The sequence below is a fragment of the Convolutriloba macropyga genome, chromosome 8 (genome assembly GCF_964194025.1).
Source record: "Convolutriloba macropyga chromosome 8, txConMacr16.3, whole genome shotgun sequence".
Taxonomy (NCBI): Eukaryota; Metazoa; Xenacoelomorpha; order Acoela; family Convolutidae; genus Convolutriloba; species Convolutriloba macropyga.
Genome location: NC_134475.1, coordinates 4,065,763 through 4,083,503, shown reverse-complemented (window position 1 = coordinate 4,083,503; position 17,741 = coordinate 4,065,763). Strand labels below are relative to the sequence as shown.

At 37.0% G+C, this 17,741-nt stretch overlaps 1 protein-coding gene across 1 annotated transcript in view; it reads right to left on the bottom strand.

Annotated features, from left to right (window-relative positions):
• The window catches only part of LOC142344398 (PH-interacting protein-like), a 105,413-nt gene that overhangs the window by 26,085 nt on the left and 61,587 nt on the right, over window positions 1-17,741 (bottom strand). The window contains exons 21-25 of the mRNA XM_075396010.1: window positions 9,754-10,101; window positions 9,323-9,406; window positions 8,708-8,902; window positions 5,770-5,899; window positions 5,038-5,157 (exon numbers count right to left, since the gene is read on the bottom strand). Coding sequence (XP_075252125.1) covers window positions 5,038-5,157; window positions 5,770-5,899; window positions 8,708-8,902; window positions 9,323-9,406; window positions 9,754-10,101 — 877 coding nt within the window. The remainder of the gene's footprint in view (window positions 1-5,037; window positions 5,158-5,769; window positions 5,900-8,707; window positions 8,903-9,322; window positions 9,407-9,753; window positions 10,102-17,741) is intronic.

Genomic DNA, 17,741 nt, shown 5'->3' with positions numbered 1-17,741 from the left:
ACTAAAAAAACTACTTTTGACAGAAAATAGTTCCAAGGGAGGTATAACTATCTAAGCAACTAGTATAAAAAGGCTGGGTTCTGTTCGTTAGTCCAAAACTGATATTACTGAAATTAAGTAGTAAAACAGCAAAAGAGCATGCAAAATAAAAACAAATCACTGCCATCTTGTAAAACATTTTGTGAAAGTCAATGAAAGACATATAACTGGAAATAACGATGCCTCACTAGCCGATGATACCCTTAATCAACAAAATTAAGTAACTGGATATCAAAATAAATACAAAAAACGGTAAAACTAACAGAATGGATGTTTTTCAAACAAAAGAGCTACAAATTCCATTAAAAATTACATGATAGAAACTTTCTACTACACTAATTATTTCTAAGTAAAGAGCCAGCGACCTGTCACTAACAAAGAAAAGTCAAATAACAACCGATAAAATACAAATAAGGACAGAACTCAAATAATCATTGATGTTTTTGAAAAAGTATAGCTTCAATTACGCCTCATTAGAGAGCCATTGAGACCTGTCATTAATGATAATGAGAAACTGGAAAACTACAAAAAGGCGCAGAACTAAAACAACCTGATAATTTACAAAAAAGAAACATAGCTGGCAGATTGCCAGAAAATAGCCGCAAAAGATTCCTAGATCGGCCGTGCCAAAAAACAGTAAAAAGACAGAACAAAAAAATTCGTCTTTCCATTGAAGGCTGATCTGTTAAATTTTGATTAAAAATCTGTATAAGTTATTGCTGCCTCTATTAGCTGATCTCAAATAACCTTCATTTAGAGTGACACACACCCATTTGACCTCATCTCTTTGAATTAAAGTAAATAAAAGTCAATTTCGAAGTGAAGTAATTTTTGAGAGTAAGTCAAGTGTGACCAAAAATTTAATCACGCGCATGAACAAAAAAACTCGCTCCACTAAGAGCGAAAAATGACGTCACACATGCAATTCAGTAGAAATTGCATGAACGAATGAACAAAAAGTGGCTCTGACGTCATATGATCGTAACAAAGATCTTGACGAAATAAAAAAAACAAAAGAAGGCCAAATATAGCCCCAGCTATCGCTGTGCGGCTATTAATCAAACAGACTAACGTCGGATGCATTGATCTCGATTGACAGGCGAGGAACAATTTAATTTAGAGGTGTAGCTTGGAACTTCTTTGGTTGCAAAAACTCAGACCTGATAGGAGTTCAAACCCATGACTTTCAGGATAGCACGACATCTTAACCAGTAAGCAACGACAACGCTGTTATTCACCGCTAACAATCACTTTTACATTAGCAACAAAATTCATTTCAGAATGACAGCAATCGAAACCACTCAAAATGAAAAAATGAAGTCACTATCGAACTCACAGAATGATAGTGAGAATTAAATAAAGTCCACAAAAAAAAAAGTTTAAAGAGCCCTTCGATTAATTCACAAAGTACAACTATGTGTTGTAATATCACTTGCAAAATTTTTTAGAAGCAATTGTTCAAGAAAATTAACACAGCTGGCAGATTGCCAGAAAATAGCCGCGATACGCGATAGCTTTGTAGCTATGCAGTCCCAAAAAACAGTAAAAAGACCGAACATAAAATTCGTCCTTTCATTGAAGGCTGATATGTCATATTTTGATTAAAAATCTGCATAAGTTTTTGCTGCCTCTATTAGCTGCTGTCAAACAACCTTCATTTAGAGTGACACACACCCATTTGACAATTTATCTTTGAATTAAAGTAAATAAAAGTCAATTTCAAAGTGAGGAAGTCATTTTTGAGAGTGAGGTAAGTCAAGTGTGACCAAAAATTCAATCACGCAAATGAACAAAAAAACTTAATCCACTAAGAGCGAAAAATGACGTCACGCATGCACTTCAGTTGAAATTGCATGAACGAATGAATAAAAAGCAGATTTGAAGTGATTGCGACGTCATGGTCGTAACAAAATACAGCTGGACAAGTGATGAAACACAATTCAAAGAATTTAAAGAACTCAGACGTACTCTGCCTGACCAGCAGATCAAATGAACAGTGCCAGCCAGAACACAAACAAAATCATCAAAAAATGAGAAACTAAAAAATCAAAAATAAACAAAAATATACTAACTGCTAAAAACCTTGAAGCTTTAAAACCTAAGGCAAAATTTTTTCCCTTTAAAAATACCTATTTAAAAAAACGTTTAAAACCAATCTTTGTTTCTGAAATCGGTCAAGTATTATATCTGCAAGACCTGAAAAATATTCATTGGCCCTTGAAGATCGATTAACTCGAAAGTGAACAAAAAAATTGGAAAAGAAATCAATTGGAAATTATAAGGTAATCCTGCTGAAAATCGTGATAAAAATATCTTCAGAATCATTTCTGTGTCTCTAGAGGCCATCCAGTAGCCCAATTCCAAGCATTAAAAAACTCATTGGCTCATAGATCGATAGGCAATAATTTTTAGAAACTTCAAAAAATAGAAAACCGTTTTACTAAAATGTTGAAAGCCATTCAATTGCCCCCTAGCAATTATTTAATTACATATTATCAAACCCTGGATCAGGTTTTCTGGCTACTGCGGCAAGAAAAAAATATATAAAATACAAATAATTTGAAAAAACTCTAAAATTCGAGACATTTAAATGTTAAAAACCATTCCATTTTTACTAGAAACTATGCAGTGCCCTATTAACAAACCTCAAAGGAGATTCATATTGGTCCTTGAAACAGGAAAAACTAAAATGACGAAAATTTTCAAAAACCTGAAAAATTCGAATTTTGTCAAAAAAGAAATTGCTAAAAATTGTGATATTGAAAAGCTTATTATCCAACCCCTGATGAGATTTTCTGGCCCCTGGTACTCAAAAAACTTGATTAATGACTATAAATGACTACCAAAAAAATATGAAAAAATGCAAGTTTTATCAAAAAATGCTTAAACTCATGATGGTAAAAACATGCAAAACAATTCCATTACCACTAGAAACTATGCAGTAATCTATAATCAAACCTTTTATCAAACCCTAAAGGAGGTTTCTTGACACCTAGGGCTATAAAAACTCAAAATTTTCAAAAAACCTGAAAAAAATTGCTGAAAATTAGTATCATTTTGCGTGTTTGTGTTTGTAGTTCCAAAACATATAGCTCATGAATTGGTCATTTCAATCATTTTTGTCTCGCAAAAGGCCTTCATCGACTTAAAAACTTCAACCTAAGACTAATCAAAACAAAAAAATAACAAAAAACATGAGAAATTGCACAATTTTTAGCCCAAAAACTCCTAAAAATGACCTTTTAACGAAAAAACAGATCTTAACTAAAGGTTTAGAATTCCATTAGTGTTCAAACTCTATGAATTGTAAAAAAAAGTAATATCACAAAAACTTTCAAAAACTTAACGCCAAAAAAGTATTGAATTAGAAATGAAACAAAATTAAAATCCCTGAGAATGCAAAAAAAGCGTAGTAACTTAAACCGAAATACAAAAAAAAATTAGTAAAATCGGATTAGCATGTGCACAATTTTATAAAACAAAATATCCTCGCTGTAGAAAGAGTATCAAAAAAGCCAAAAATTAACTAAAAAGTCAAGAAATATGTTTTAATTTTGAACTTGAAACGCATTATTAGGCTCTGCATTGATACACTGCAAAGCAGAGTGGTATCAATTTCGGAGGGCTACATTTCAACATGACGTCGAATAAAAAACACTTCACAAAAAGAAAACAAACTAAAAGCCAAAAACCGGCCAATTAGACGAAAAAACGGCTAAAAACCGTTATCTATATGTGCCATTCTGTTAATCAGAACACAGCGCTTGAAAATAATTTTCTCGCGCAGACAAAATTAATTTACACGGCAACTTTACTCAGTTTCGCTTTTGAGTCAAAACGCCGCCTGAACGAATACTACTTCCGGTCAAAAACATAGCCCGCAGATTGCCGGAATAGCTGCGAAAGAATAGACCTGCGTGCCATATAATAGAGATAGAAACATGCCGGAATAGCTGCGAAAGAATAGACCTGCGTGCCATATAATAGAGATAGAAACAGATACAGATCTAAATTGAAAAAAAAATCGACGCCGCTCAAAAAACTAGGCTAAAAAACTTTCTGCGATTAATTAATAAAGCTTGTTACATTCATTCCACAGAAGCCTCTTATTAGGGACCTTTACTGCACATATGAGTTCCTTTGACCTGAAACAAATTCAAAATAAACTCAAGTTTTAAAGTGCAGAAGTCATATTATTGAGTGAGGTAAGTCATGTATGATCAAAATCTAATCACGCAAATAACCTAAAATCTTTCGCAAAAGCGAGTGAGAAATGACGTCACGCGCGCAAATGCTGTTAGTGAGAGGAAGAAGTCATTCAGAATAATTGACTTTTTCAGCTTTGCTGTGTGAACAAATGTTAAACGAAAAAAAGAGCGTCAGACGACGAAACAAAAAACCAAGAGCACCGCAATATAGCTACGCTCAGCTTACAGCTTCGCAGCTATAAAAAACCTTAAGAAAACCAATACTCCTCTTCGAGTCGTAAAAACTGAGAGAAGGCCAATAATAGCTCCAGCTATAGCTGCGCTGATATTAAACTTGCTTGATTAGAAGATGCTTGATTAGAACACTTCGTTGAAAAGTTTACCGCTTTTGCCATTCTAAAAGTCTAAGAACCATCGCCAAACCAACAAAAAAATCAAAGCTGTAACTGTGACACCATAAGGACATTTAAAACATAACCGACTACCGTCGGACCAGTTGCTCTCGAACAACAGGCGAGCGTTTGGCTTTGGTTTTAGCTAGCTTCGGAGGATGGCAGGGGTCAGAAAAGGCACAAACGGTTATAATAACTGCTTCAAACTTCGTTCAGGGGCAATTAAGTAAATATAGAGAAACAGTTGAGCGAATGAGAGATATTGGAAATTAGCCAAGAGAAGACGAAAACGCACTTTGATGAACAATTAATGAACAATTAATGAATTAAACAAAATGTGGAATGTAAACAAAAAAGGACCATTTTTTATAAAAAATATTTTATGATGTATTTAGTACCGTGTCTGTTATACTGATATAACATGGCTCCATCACTCTCGTCTAATCTCTTCATGTCCCACAGACTGACCAAGTCTTTCTCTTCATTGTCGTACTTCACTTCTGCGCAACTGAACCCACCTAAAAGTTCATTCCATACCACTCACACACTGACAGGTAAGGTAATATTTGCCTTCAGATCAATCAGTCGTAAATATTGCTGGGACTTTTCACATTATAGCCCCCACAAAAAATTGCTCCTTCATTAAATTATTTTTTGATCATTAGAACGGTCTGAGGTCCAAGCCTTAATTAAAGGTGGGTATAATGGGAAAAATCCCATTCCCGTATTTTTGAGTAATTGTTACGCGTTAACTTATGCTGCTTTTTTAATTTCAATCTAGTTCGCTCACAATGAAACTATCATCCTCGTATACATTACATAACGCAAAACTTTCATTTTGATACGTGCAAACCAAATCGGGGTTCCACGAGCCTTATCCTTTACTTTTGGCCCTTTCCTTTGGAATTATAGCCCTCCCCCATTAGGGATATATTTATGGTTACGGGGGGTTATACATTACATGCCCACTAAGTGGCCGGGGTGGGAGGGCTATAATTGTAAATAACCTTACTTTCTGAAGACAGGAGTAGTTTTGCATTTTCCAATATTCTTCTTTTTTTTCCGAAAAGACAAATATTGTGAAGGAGAAAAATATAACGTTGCACTACTGGATAAAGAAAGTCTGAAACCTTTATCATTTTGCATTTTCTCAATGATGCCATAGAACCATTTGCCCTCCAGTGGGATCTTGAATCTGTCTCCCTCCTTCCAGTCCTCTTCTACAGCATCTCGTACTTGATGGTTCAACACAATGCAATCCTAAAAATACACACAATTTCACGCTCAGGTAGATCCACTCGTTCAAACCAAACAGACCGCCAGATCTCAACTGCGCTGCTCATACAATACTAAAGATTACATAAATATTGTTAGGTTAGAGCATTTCAGCTAACGATGAAAAATAATAGACCCTTCTATTCTCATCTCCCAAAACCATCTGAATCCCCCAGTACATTTTACGGATACCAGGGGCAAAGAGAGGGTGTAAATGTACTTAAGCAGACGAAAATAGAACGTTTACTCTCCGCCAATCAGAGACTGAGAAGACTCTATTCTCTTTTATATAGCACTAGCACGCCTGACTTTAGTTAGTCTATTAGATAATTGCACTAGATAGAGGCCTTGATACTGGCCCCACACTGATCCCGCTTGGGAACAACCACTCGGCCCCGCAAGAGCAAAAATACCCGACTCAATAAGAGGCACAAACTACAACCAAACTGCACACAAAGCCTTTGAACTCTCAGTACACAAGCCGACTGCTTTTCCTCTGAATTGGGGACTGGCTGCCGGTGGTGCACTGAGGCTGCCTCTCTAAAGACTCCAACGATAAGTCACTGTACTCTCAGTGCACAAGCCGGTTGCTTTTCCTCTGAGAGGGGGTCTGGATGCCGGAGGAGCACTGAGGGTGCCTTTCCTTCTTTCTTTTTCTTTCTCCTTTCCTTTCTCTTTCTTTTCTCTCCCTACACAACAAAAACTCCACCAAAAATCCAAACCAAACCGATCTGCCTGCCTCCATCCTCCAAACAAGTATTCAACAAACCACCAGAAACCAGTGAAACAACCAAAACTAAATGCAACCAAGTCAAAGCGCGGTTTAAAATTACCACCTAAGAAATCTGACTTAGCAGTTCACTGCTAATTGAACACATTCATTCAGCATTCATTCAGTCTATTAGATAGTTGCACTGTGTGTATACCATTGACTCCACTGCCGTATTATAGTAACACCCTTATAATTGAAGTTTATCTTCAGTGTTTCATAGAGTCGGTTAGTCAGAGAGAACTTAGGTAAGTGTACCTCGCGTGCAGAAATAAGTAGCCCTAACTCTTTATACATTAGGGCTGTAAAAGAGCAAACCTTTGGTCTGCCTTAGTACCATACATTAAGCTGAGGTTGAAACTAAACATGTATTTGTCGATGTTGTTGAAATTAAAACATTTCAGTTTTGATTAGTTTAAAGCAGCACGTGATGCATAGTACCGCAGTTGCTGCCTTCTGTAGGCCTCCAGAGTCATGAACAGTCAATACAAATATATGAGCAAAAATGTCAAATAAAATGAACCAATCGCAAACAAAAACCAATCGTAAACGAAAAACCAATATTAGAATAAACATAGCTGGCAGATTGCCGGAATAGCTGCGAAAGAATAGACCTGCGTGCCATATAATAGATAGAAACAGATACAGATCTAAATTGAAAAAAAAATCGACGCCGCTCAAAAAACTAGGCTAAAAAACATTCAGCGATAAATCAATAAAGCTTGTTAAAATTCATTCCACAGAATCCTCTTATTAGGGACCTTTACTGCACATAGGAGTTCCTTTGACCTGAAACAAATTCAAATTAAACTTAAATTTTAAAGTTCAAAAGTCATTTTATTGAGTGAGGTAAGTCACGTATGATCAAAATCTAATCACGCAAATAACCTAAACATAGCCGGCAGATTGCCGGAATAACTGCGAAAGAATAGACCTGCGTGCCATATAATAGAGATAGAAACAGATACAGATCTAAATTGAAAAAAAAAATCGACGCCGCTCAAAAAAAAACATTCAGCGATAAATTAATAACGCTTGTTAAAATTCATTCTACAGAAACCTCTTATTAGGGACCTTTATTGCACATATGAGTTCCTTTGACCTTAAACAAATTCAAATTAAACTTAGTTTTAAAGTGCAAAAGTCATTTTATTGAGTGAGGTAAGTCACGTATGATCAAAATCTAATCACGCAAATAACCTAAAAACTTTTGCTAAAGCGAGTGAGAAATGACGTCACGCGCGCAAATGCCGTTAGTGAGAGGAAGAAGTAATTCAGAAAATTTGACTTTTTCAGCTTTGCTGTGTGAACAAATGTAAAACGAAAAAAGCGTCAGACGACGAAACAAAAAACATAGCAGGACAAGTCCTGACGTACAATTCAAAGAATTTTCATTGACTAAACAAAAAACTAGACCTAGAAAGGACTATGAATGGATTGGGAAAACCATTTAGAAAAAAATCCGATCCAAAAAATCGAAAAAAAAAACAGAAAAAATGAAAGCGAAATTGCCGCATGTGAACAAAAAACCACTAGTGAGAAAGCGAATTTTTGTTCAAACACCGTTTTCTCACTCTACGTTAAATTTATAGCGAAAAAATTTCACGCCGCAAAACCACTCGCTTTTTCGCTCCACTTCCTGTTTCGGCGTGACCAAAATCACTACTCCAATTTGACTTCAAAAATCATGAAAATGTGTGAACAGATCTTAAAAAAAACACAGCGCCCCAATACAATTCAAATTCTTTGAATTGTAAAAAACCAAGAGCACCGCAATATAGCTTCGCTCAGCTTACAGCTTTGCAGCTATAAAAACTTTTGCTAAAACTTCAGCTATAATAAACGCTTGTGAATTAAGCATTCAAGGCTATTTTCTTTTTGACACTGGTTATTTACGCCTTCACTCTCCGACCCGCTGGCAATGTTTTCGTCATAATTTTGTGGTAGGCAAAAAACAAAAGTCTTGTTTACATTACCATGATCTGCAGCAGCTTCAGAACTAGTAGGACTAGCAAGCAAAGTACCTCAATATGTTCCAGGTCATGCCATGTGACCACAATTGCTGCCTTCTGTTGGCTTCCGGAGTCATTCAGGGGTAAGGGGTGAGTACAAGGAGTGGACGAAGTAGCTGGTGTAGAGGGAGAGGGGGGATTTTCATCCAGAAGAGGTACCAAATTGGCAGTGCAGAGTTGGATGTGTGATCCGACGTTGCCACTGTTCTGAAAGTTGCAACACAAATTAGATTATCTAATGAAATATAAATTTAAGACAAATTTTGTTCCGGAAAATTAGTTATTTCTGCTTTCCTCTCAATGTCGCAGAACAGAAGTTGAAGAGTTTCCGTTAGATTATCTGGAACATTTTTTGACGAAATACAAATCTTATGCATAGATGCGACTTTGAGCTGACAGGTACATATACTGAGGTTATAGAGTATACAAAAAACGTACAAAAGCATAACGTATTAAAAGCACAACCTACTAAAAATATGAACTCGAAAATCCTGTTTGCAAAATTATTTCATCATAAATTAATCACGAGGTGATTTCCGTTTCCTGCAATTGAGATCCTTGAATTTAAGATTTTATGGATCCAAATTATAGGATGTTAAGCTGATCAATTGAAGTAACATTGCTCACATTTTGCCCAGAGACGATGGACCTGGTTGGGTAAGTGGGCACACTCTGGTACTGCAGGTCCACCAGTTGACACAAGATACGCTTCTGAAATCAATTTTATAAAAATATCAGTTTTTTCTAATCTCATATTAATTTCCAAAACTTTCTGCCATCCAATTAATGTTTAAGTGAACATTGTGTCTTCGTTACAAAATTTTCCCATAAATTGTCCGTTTACTCATGTCATCAGAAATCGCGATCCCTATTATGATCGATAACTGATTTACACCATAGCGATTGTTAAATTGAACAATACCGATTCTTAACGATTGCTAAAAACCCGCGCCGCTAAAGCTCCAAAAACCGTACAACATCAATGTAATAAATACAATTTGATCATTCATCAAAGTTACAAACTTCCTGGTTTAAAATGAGCATTTAATAATCCATACCGATTCCTTTAAACACAGGGGCAATTCCACCTCGGGGCAAAATTCCTGCAACAAATAGAGTTCAATTGTCTGAACTCGTTTTCTGTAGATTTCATGTCCACCTGGAAAGAAGTACACAACGTCTCCAATCTGGGGCACGTACGGCGTGCGATGCAGGGTTGTTTCTGTTACCCACTTGGAATAGGATGGTGTGTGTTCAAACACTTGCAATTGGGCTTGCTTGGCAGCATTACGTTTTGGTCCTCTTTCGTAAGATGGAAATTGGAATTGATGTGTGACTCTGGCTTTCGTAAGTTTAACTTGTGCTGCGGAAGAATCGGATCCAGAATCGAAGCCTTTCTTGATTCTCTGAAAAATCAGAGGCTTCAATTTACAAACAATTTTTTAATGTTGCGCCAAAACGTCTGCCATCGCAATGTGGTTGCCGAGGTATAATTTTTTAAAGTCAGTACAGCTGTAAAAATTCCATCAATTTTCATACCATTTTTTTGTGACAAACGAAAATAAAACATGCTAACATCGGAACCACGTTTACACTATTTATGAACACAAATCTTCGCAAAAACACCCAGACCATAATTTATTATAATCTACCCATATTTGTAATTGCCGTAAATTAATTAAAACTAGCAGGTCCGTAAAGGCTATCTGAATGCATCTCATCTTGAAACGTTAACTATTGATAGTTCATTAAACACTTATTCGTGATAACTGGTGTACATGCGATCGTTTCAATGAGTTTTTTGCAAAACTACTTTGGACACACTAATAAAAAAAATGAAGAGAGCTAAATATGTCAAAGAGAAGAAGAGAGGTTTTATTCGAGTTAAGAGTAATAGACGTTCTCACAGAGCATTAAAAAAATCAAAACGGATAGAATGAGGTATAAAGAGGGAGAGCAGGAGATCGATAGCAGCAGAAACATGTAATGAGTCGGAGAGCAAATAGCTTTAAAATTGCGAAAAAAAACAAAAGACAGAACAAAAGAAGGTTGAAAGCAGTGAAGGAAAACAGAAAACAAGAGTCTGGGAGAAAGCCAACGGGAGCCAAAAGCGAAAAGGGAATTAACAAGAAGAAGAGAACGAAAAATCAAAATAGATGAGAGAGGAAAAAAACAGAAAGAATACAATACAACAAAAACCACAAGAACATCAGGAACCCACCGTAAGAAAAACAATAGGAAACAAAAATTCAGAAAAAAAGAAAAGAACAACCCAGAAAAGAAAGAGAGAAAGGAGGAAAAAGGAAAGTGAGCGAGAGAGAACGCAAGAAAAAAAAAGAAAGTGCTAGAATGAAGGAAAATGGGACAGTCTTGGAAAAAGAAAGAAGCCGAAATCATGAGAGAAAGTACAAGAACAGCGAGATAGTGAGCAGGCGCAAAAAGCAAAATGTGAGTGCAAAAATATCAAAGTTAGAGAAAACACTTGAGGAGCAGAAAAATAGAAGATCGCACAACAGAAAAAAAGAAAGACAAAGAAACTGAAGATACAACAGCTCAAAAGAAGAGAAAACAGATCCTTGGTGAGGCAACTAAATCCGGTTCTCATAAAGAGGATGAATGTGCTAATGAGAACACGATGGATGTGCCTAATACGAGGAATGTGCTGATAAAAAGGAATCGTTGGCAAGCCTTTGCCAATGCTTTTAAGAAGTCATCAAACACAAAACTGAGTTGGACAAAATAAACAATATTAACAAAACATTCCTCGAAAAAAAACAATGACGGAAAATTATATACCTATCAAGTTTTGTATGCAAAAACTTATTAGTAACAGCCCTTAATCAAAAAATGTTCTCTACTGAGCGCTAAAAAATTGTATTTAATTCAAGACCTCAGTTTTGTCATATAATTTTTTGGTACCTAAGTTTGGTTTTTGCATCGGCACCTTTTGGATGTTTTACACTTCACAAATTTTGTTTGCTGAATTCTTCTGTATTAAAAAAACTTCGTACAGCGAAACTTTGACAAACCAAACTTCCATCATCCAGCTTATAATCCTTGACATTTTTGGTGAGTGACTTTTCCTGAACAAATTTTTAAGACAACCTTTTTCATCAACAACATTTTTTGACAAAGAATTACAGAAAACAATGTTTTTTCGGTCATAAACCCTCTTCGTCTTGACACAACTTCGATTATTTATTATTTCAGTATCAAAAGAGTTTCGGTCACAGACCGTTTTCTGAAGAAGTTTTTTTGTCACAGACCCTTTTCTGAACAACTAATCCGCCAATGATTTTTTCTACACTATTGTTTTTGTTTATTGGAACACCGATTATTGTCGTTTTCTTTTACAAAGAGATTTCGGCAACTGGCTTTTTAGCGAAGCATTTTTCGTTAGATGACACGACCTCTTAGCAACATTTTGGGTCAATGACCTTTTGGCAACACTTTCCGGTCAATGAACTTTTTGTAACATTTTTCGGTCAATGACCTTTTAGAAACATTAATCGGTCAATGACCTTAAAGCACCTTTTGTCGGTCATTAACCCCATTTAAGCGACCACTTAACCGTGCTCTTCGGTAGTACTGCTAAAACATGCTGCTCAGTGATGCCTCTAAAACATGCCGCCTTATGTGCTCACGCGATTAATATATAGAAGATATAGATGTGCTTCAAAATAAATTTCAGATGTCTTTTTTAAAAACTTATCGTTGAGATATCACTATTGAGAGAGTTATCATAGTATATCTTAGTGCCGTATAGTATCTCTTGGCTTACTTACACTTTTACTATGTGTGGATGTTTCCCTGTACTTGATCCTCTTCCTCCGATTCTCAGAGTCGCTCAGACTCCTCGGTCTCTTCTGCTGCTGTCTTCTCCTCCTCTTCACCCCTCTAGCACTCTTCAGCATAACGTCATGCTTCAACCTCGGTCGTTTACGCTTCCTAAAAACCATATGAACCATAATTGTTCCAAATCAGCCTCCGTGTCCTTTAAGACCCAATGCTTCAAATTATAATTTGTAATATAGCACATTAATGCAAATAGATTTGAAATCGCAAATAGCACTGGTCTGATCATATCAACGCTAAACTCAGCGGCCTGTAATTCAAAAAAACGGCACAAAGAATTATTAGAGTGTATTAAAATTATAGGACCATAAGGACCACTGGCCCGCCAAGCACAATATATAATATTGCGTTCTCCAGAATTTTTCGGCTTTCTTGACCTCTTCTCCATAATTCGGCTAGCTGAAAAGCCGTGTTTTGAGAGAAACTAGATAACGGAGCGGTCCAAACGAACTCAAACTTCATAGCGTTAATATTGCTTTGACAATTAAATCATATCAAAATTCACCACCTTTAAGGTCTAATTAGGAAATATCGGCAATGTTGATTACCAATAAACACACTTTTCCAGCAACTGAAGTAATTTTGTAAAGATACATCAAGATTAAACAGCAAAATTAATTCCGATAATACTTAATACTACTAACTTGGGACTCGAGGTTGTAGATCCTTCAGTCTGCTTTTTGGAAGACATCAAAAGCTTTTTTCTAGCACCCGAGGAATAAGAAACTGGCATGAGTTCATCCAGATTGCTTCTTCTGGCTCTGTTCATGTCGAAGTCAGGGTCATCTGAGCCGTACATACCTTCGTAACTTGCCTCACTGCTCTCACTCGACGACGCATGGTCAAATGCGCTAAAAAGTTCCAAATTCAGTTACTTGAAAATTAGTGCAGTATGGATTGAAACCTTTGACACAAAATAATGAAGAGCCGCATTCAATAATGCAACGAACGAAACACAAGCAGTAGTCATAACCGACTAACGTCGGGCGAATTGCTCTCAAACAACCGACGAGCGGTTGGCTTTGTCAATATCCAGCCACGGTTTAGTGGGGCTAGCTTTAGCTTATTTGAAGGGGCGTGAGGTGAGCTCAGCCGGGGGGGGGGGGGGTGGTTGGTGCAACAGTGGGATGGGGGGACGGTGGGAGGGAGATCTTCGGCTTCAGGGGGCCCTTACGGCCTGAACGATGTGCAGGGGTGGGAATTGGGGGCTGATGGGTGGGGATTGGGTGAGGGGGTGGGGGTGTGGGATCAATTTCTAAAAACCGCCCTTCATACCATAAGTATAAGTCTCCAAAACAGCTTCTGTGAATCGCATACTTGGAGACTAGTGACCTGAAAGGCTCTCAGAGAACTTAAAGCCCCATGTTAAAGAGGGCACTACCTCTTCATCTCGTTTCTGAGAACAAAAAGTTAAATGGATCGGATGAAAAATCGCATAAAAAAGACCAAAAGGGCTAATATAATTGCCACAAATTTCGTTTTAGAGCAATTAACAATGATTTCCTAAAAGTGCTAGTTCAGTCATTTATGATAAAACAGTTCAATTATAATTCAGCGTTAATGAGGGTAAATGATGATGACATCACGTCACATAACAGCGGCTGAAGTGAGGCATCAACAAAAGAGTTGAGAGAGAGAGATAGTGTGAGGGAGATAAAATGTAAAAAAGAAAAGAAACCGCAACCAACAGTGAGAGAGAGAGAAAGCGAGAGCTAGGAAAACTCTCCATGACAAGATTCAACCCGGCAACTTCTAGTTTTCCAGCCTGGTTAGTTCCTTTTAGCCTGGTTAGACTTTCAGCCTGGTTAGACATTTCCTGAACAAATTTTTAAGACAACCTTTTTCATCAACATTTTTTGACAAAGAATTACAGAAAACAATGTTTTTTCGGTCATAAACCCTCTTCGTCTTGACACAACTTCGATTATTTATTATTTCAGTATCAAAAGAGTTTCGGTCACTGACCGTTTTCTGAAGAAGTTTTTTTGTCACAGACCCTTTTCTGAACAACTAATCCGCCAATGATTTTTTCTACACTATTGTTTTTGTTTATTGGAACACCGATTATTGTCGTTTTCTTTTACAAAGAGATTTCGGCAACTGGCTTTTTAGCGAAGCATTTTTCGTTAGATGACACGACCTCTTAGCAACATTTTGGGTCAATGACCTTTTGGCAACATTTTCCGGTCAATGAACTTTTTGTAACATTTTTCGGTCAATGACCTTTTAGAAACATTAATCGGTCAATGACCTTAAAGCACCTTTTGTCGGTCATTAACCCCATTTAAGCGACCACTTAACCGTGCTCTTCGGTAGTACTGCTAAAACATGCTGCTCAGTGATGCCTCTAAAACATGCCGCCTTATGTGCTCACGCGATTAATATATAGAAGATATAGATGTGCCTCAGAATAAATTTCAGATGTCTTTTTTAAAAACTTGTTGAAATATCATTATTGAGAGAGTTATCATAGTATATCTTAGTGCCGTATAGTATCTCTTGGCTTACTTACACTTTTACTATGTGTGGATGTTTCCCTGTACTTGATCCTCTTCCTCCGATTCTCAGAGTCGCTCAGACTCCTCGGTCTCTTCTGCTGCTGTCTTCTCCTCCTCTTCACCCCTCTAGCACTCTTCAGCATAACGTCATGCTTCAACCTCGGTCGTTTACGCTTCCTAAAAACCATATGAACCATAATTGTTCCAAATCAGCCTCCGTGTCCTTTAAGACCCAATGCTTCAAATTATAATTTGTAATATAGCACATTAATGCAAATAGATTTGAAATCGCAAATAGCACTGGTCTGATCATATCAACGCTAAACTCAGCGGCCTGTAATTCAAAAAAAACGGCACAAAGAATTATTAGATTGTATTAAAATTATAGGACCATAAGGACCACTGGCCCGCCAAGCACAATATATAATATTGCGTTCTCCAGAATTTTTCGGCTTTCTTGACCTCTTCTCCATAATTCGGCTAGCTGAAAAGCCGTGTTTTGAGAAAAACTAGATAACGGAGCGGTCCAAACGAACTCAAACTTCATAGCGTTAATATTGCTTTGACAATTAAATCATATCAAAATTCACCACCTTTAAGGTCTAATTAGGAAATATCGGCAATGTTGATTACCAATAAACACACTTTTCCAGCAACTGAAGTAATTTTGTAAAGATACATCAAGATTAAACAGCAAAATTAATTCCGATAATACTTAATACTACTAACTTGGGACTCGAGGTTGTAGATCCTTCAGTCTGCTTTTTGGAAGACATCAAAAGCTTTTTTCTAGCACCCGAGGAATAAGAAACTGGCATGAGTTCATCCAGATTGCTTCTTCTGGCTCTGTTCATGTCGAAGTCAGGGTCATCTGAGCCGTACATACCTTCGTAACTTGCCTCACTGCTCTCACTCGACGACGCATGGTCAAATGCGCTAAAAAGTTCCAAATTCAGTTACTTGAAAATTAGTGCAGTATGGATTGAAACCTTTGACACAAAATAATGAAGAGCCGCATTCAATAATGCAACGAACGAAACACAAGCAGTAGTCATAACCGACTAACGTCGGGCGAATTGCTCTCAAACAACCGACGAGCGGTTGGCTTTGTCAATATCCAGCCACGGTTTAGTGGGGCTAGCTTTAGCTTATTTGAAGGGGCGTGAGGTGAGCTCAGCCGGGGGGGGGGGGGGGGGTGGTTGGTGCAACAGTGGGATGGGGGGACGGTGGGAGGGAGATCTTCGGCTTCAGGGGGCCCTTACGGCCTGAACGATGTGCAGGGGTGGGAATTGGGGGCTGATGGGTGGGGATTGGGTGAGGGGGTGGGGGTGTGGGATCAATTTATAAAAACCGCCCTTCATACCATAAGTATAAGTCTCCAAAACAGCTTCTGTGAATCGCATACTTGGAGACTAGTGACCTGAAAGGCTCTCGGAGAACTTAAAGCCCCATGTTAAAGAGGGCACTACCTCTTCATCTCGTTTCTGAGAACAAAAAGTTAAATGGATCGGATGAAAAATCGCATAAAAAAGACCAAAAGGGCTAATATAATTGCCACAAACTTCGTTTTAGAGCAATTAACAATGATTTCCTAAAAGTGCTAGTTCAGTCATTTATGATAAAACAGTTCAATTATAATTCAGCGTTAATGAGGGTAAATGATGATGACATCACGTCACATAACAGCAGCTGAAGTGAGGCATCAACAAAAGAGTTGAGAGAGAGAGAGATAGTGTGAGAGAGATAAAATGTAAACAAGAAAAGAAACCGCAACCAACAGTGAGAGAGAGAGAGAGAAAGCAAGAGCTAGGAAAACTCTCCATGACAAGATTCAACCCGGCAACTTCTAGTTTTCCAGCCTGGTTAGTTAATTAAACCATATAGAAAACAGAACAGTGCAAAATTTAAAAAAAGTTTCAGATTTCGCACTGAAAAAGATGTTTAGTACTATTTTTAGTCTCTGGTTTCATTTTTAGCAGCTTATGATTAAATTTTGGAGGAGGTCCTGGTCCCCTGGTGCCCAAAAAAATTCAAATATTAAAAAAAAACCTGAAAAAAATGCAAATATTTTTTTAAAAACTCGGTAATATTAAAATCTTAAAAAAAACACTCCATACATCTAGAAATTATGCCGTCACCTATTATCAAATACTAGAGACGATTCCTTGGCTATGAGGCTAGAGAAAACTAAAAATGACAAAATTCAAAAAACTGCAAGTTTTATGAAAAAAATTGCATTTGACCATGCGTCGTCGAGGGAGAGCAGTGAGGCAAGTTACGAAGGTATGTACGGCTCAGATGACCCTGACTTCGACATGAACAGAGCCAGAAGAAGCAATCTGAATGAACTCTTCCGTACTGAAAAAGATGTTTAGTACCATTTTTAGTCTCTGGTTTCATTTTTAGCAGCTTATTATTAAATTTTGGAGGAGCTCGTGGTCCCCTGGTGCCCGAAAAAAATTCAAATATTAAAAAAAAACTTGAAAAAATATTGAAATCTTAATATTAAAATCTTAAAAAACACACCATTACTTCTAGAAACTATGCTGTAACCTATTATCAAACCCTAGAGAAGATTCCTTAGCTACGAGGCTGGAGAAAACAAAATGACAAAAAATTTCAAAAAAACTGCATGTTTTATGAAAAAAATTGCTAAATTTTGTGATAAAAAATTGAAAATTACTTCACGATAA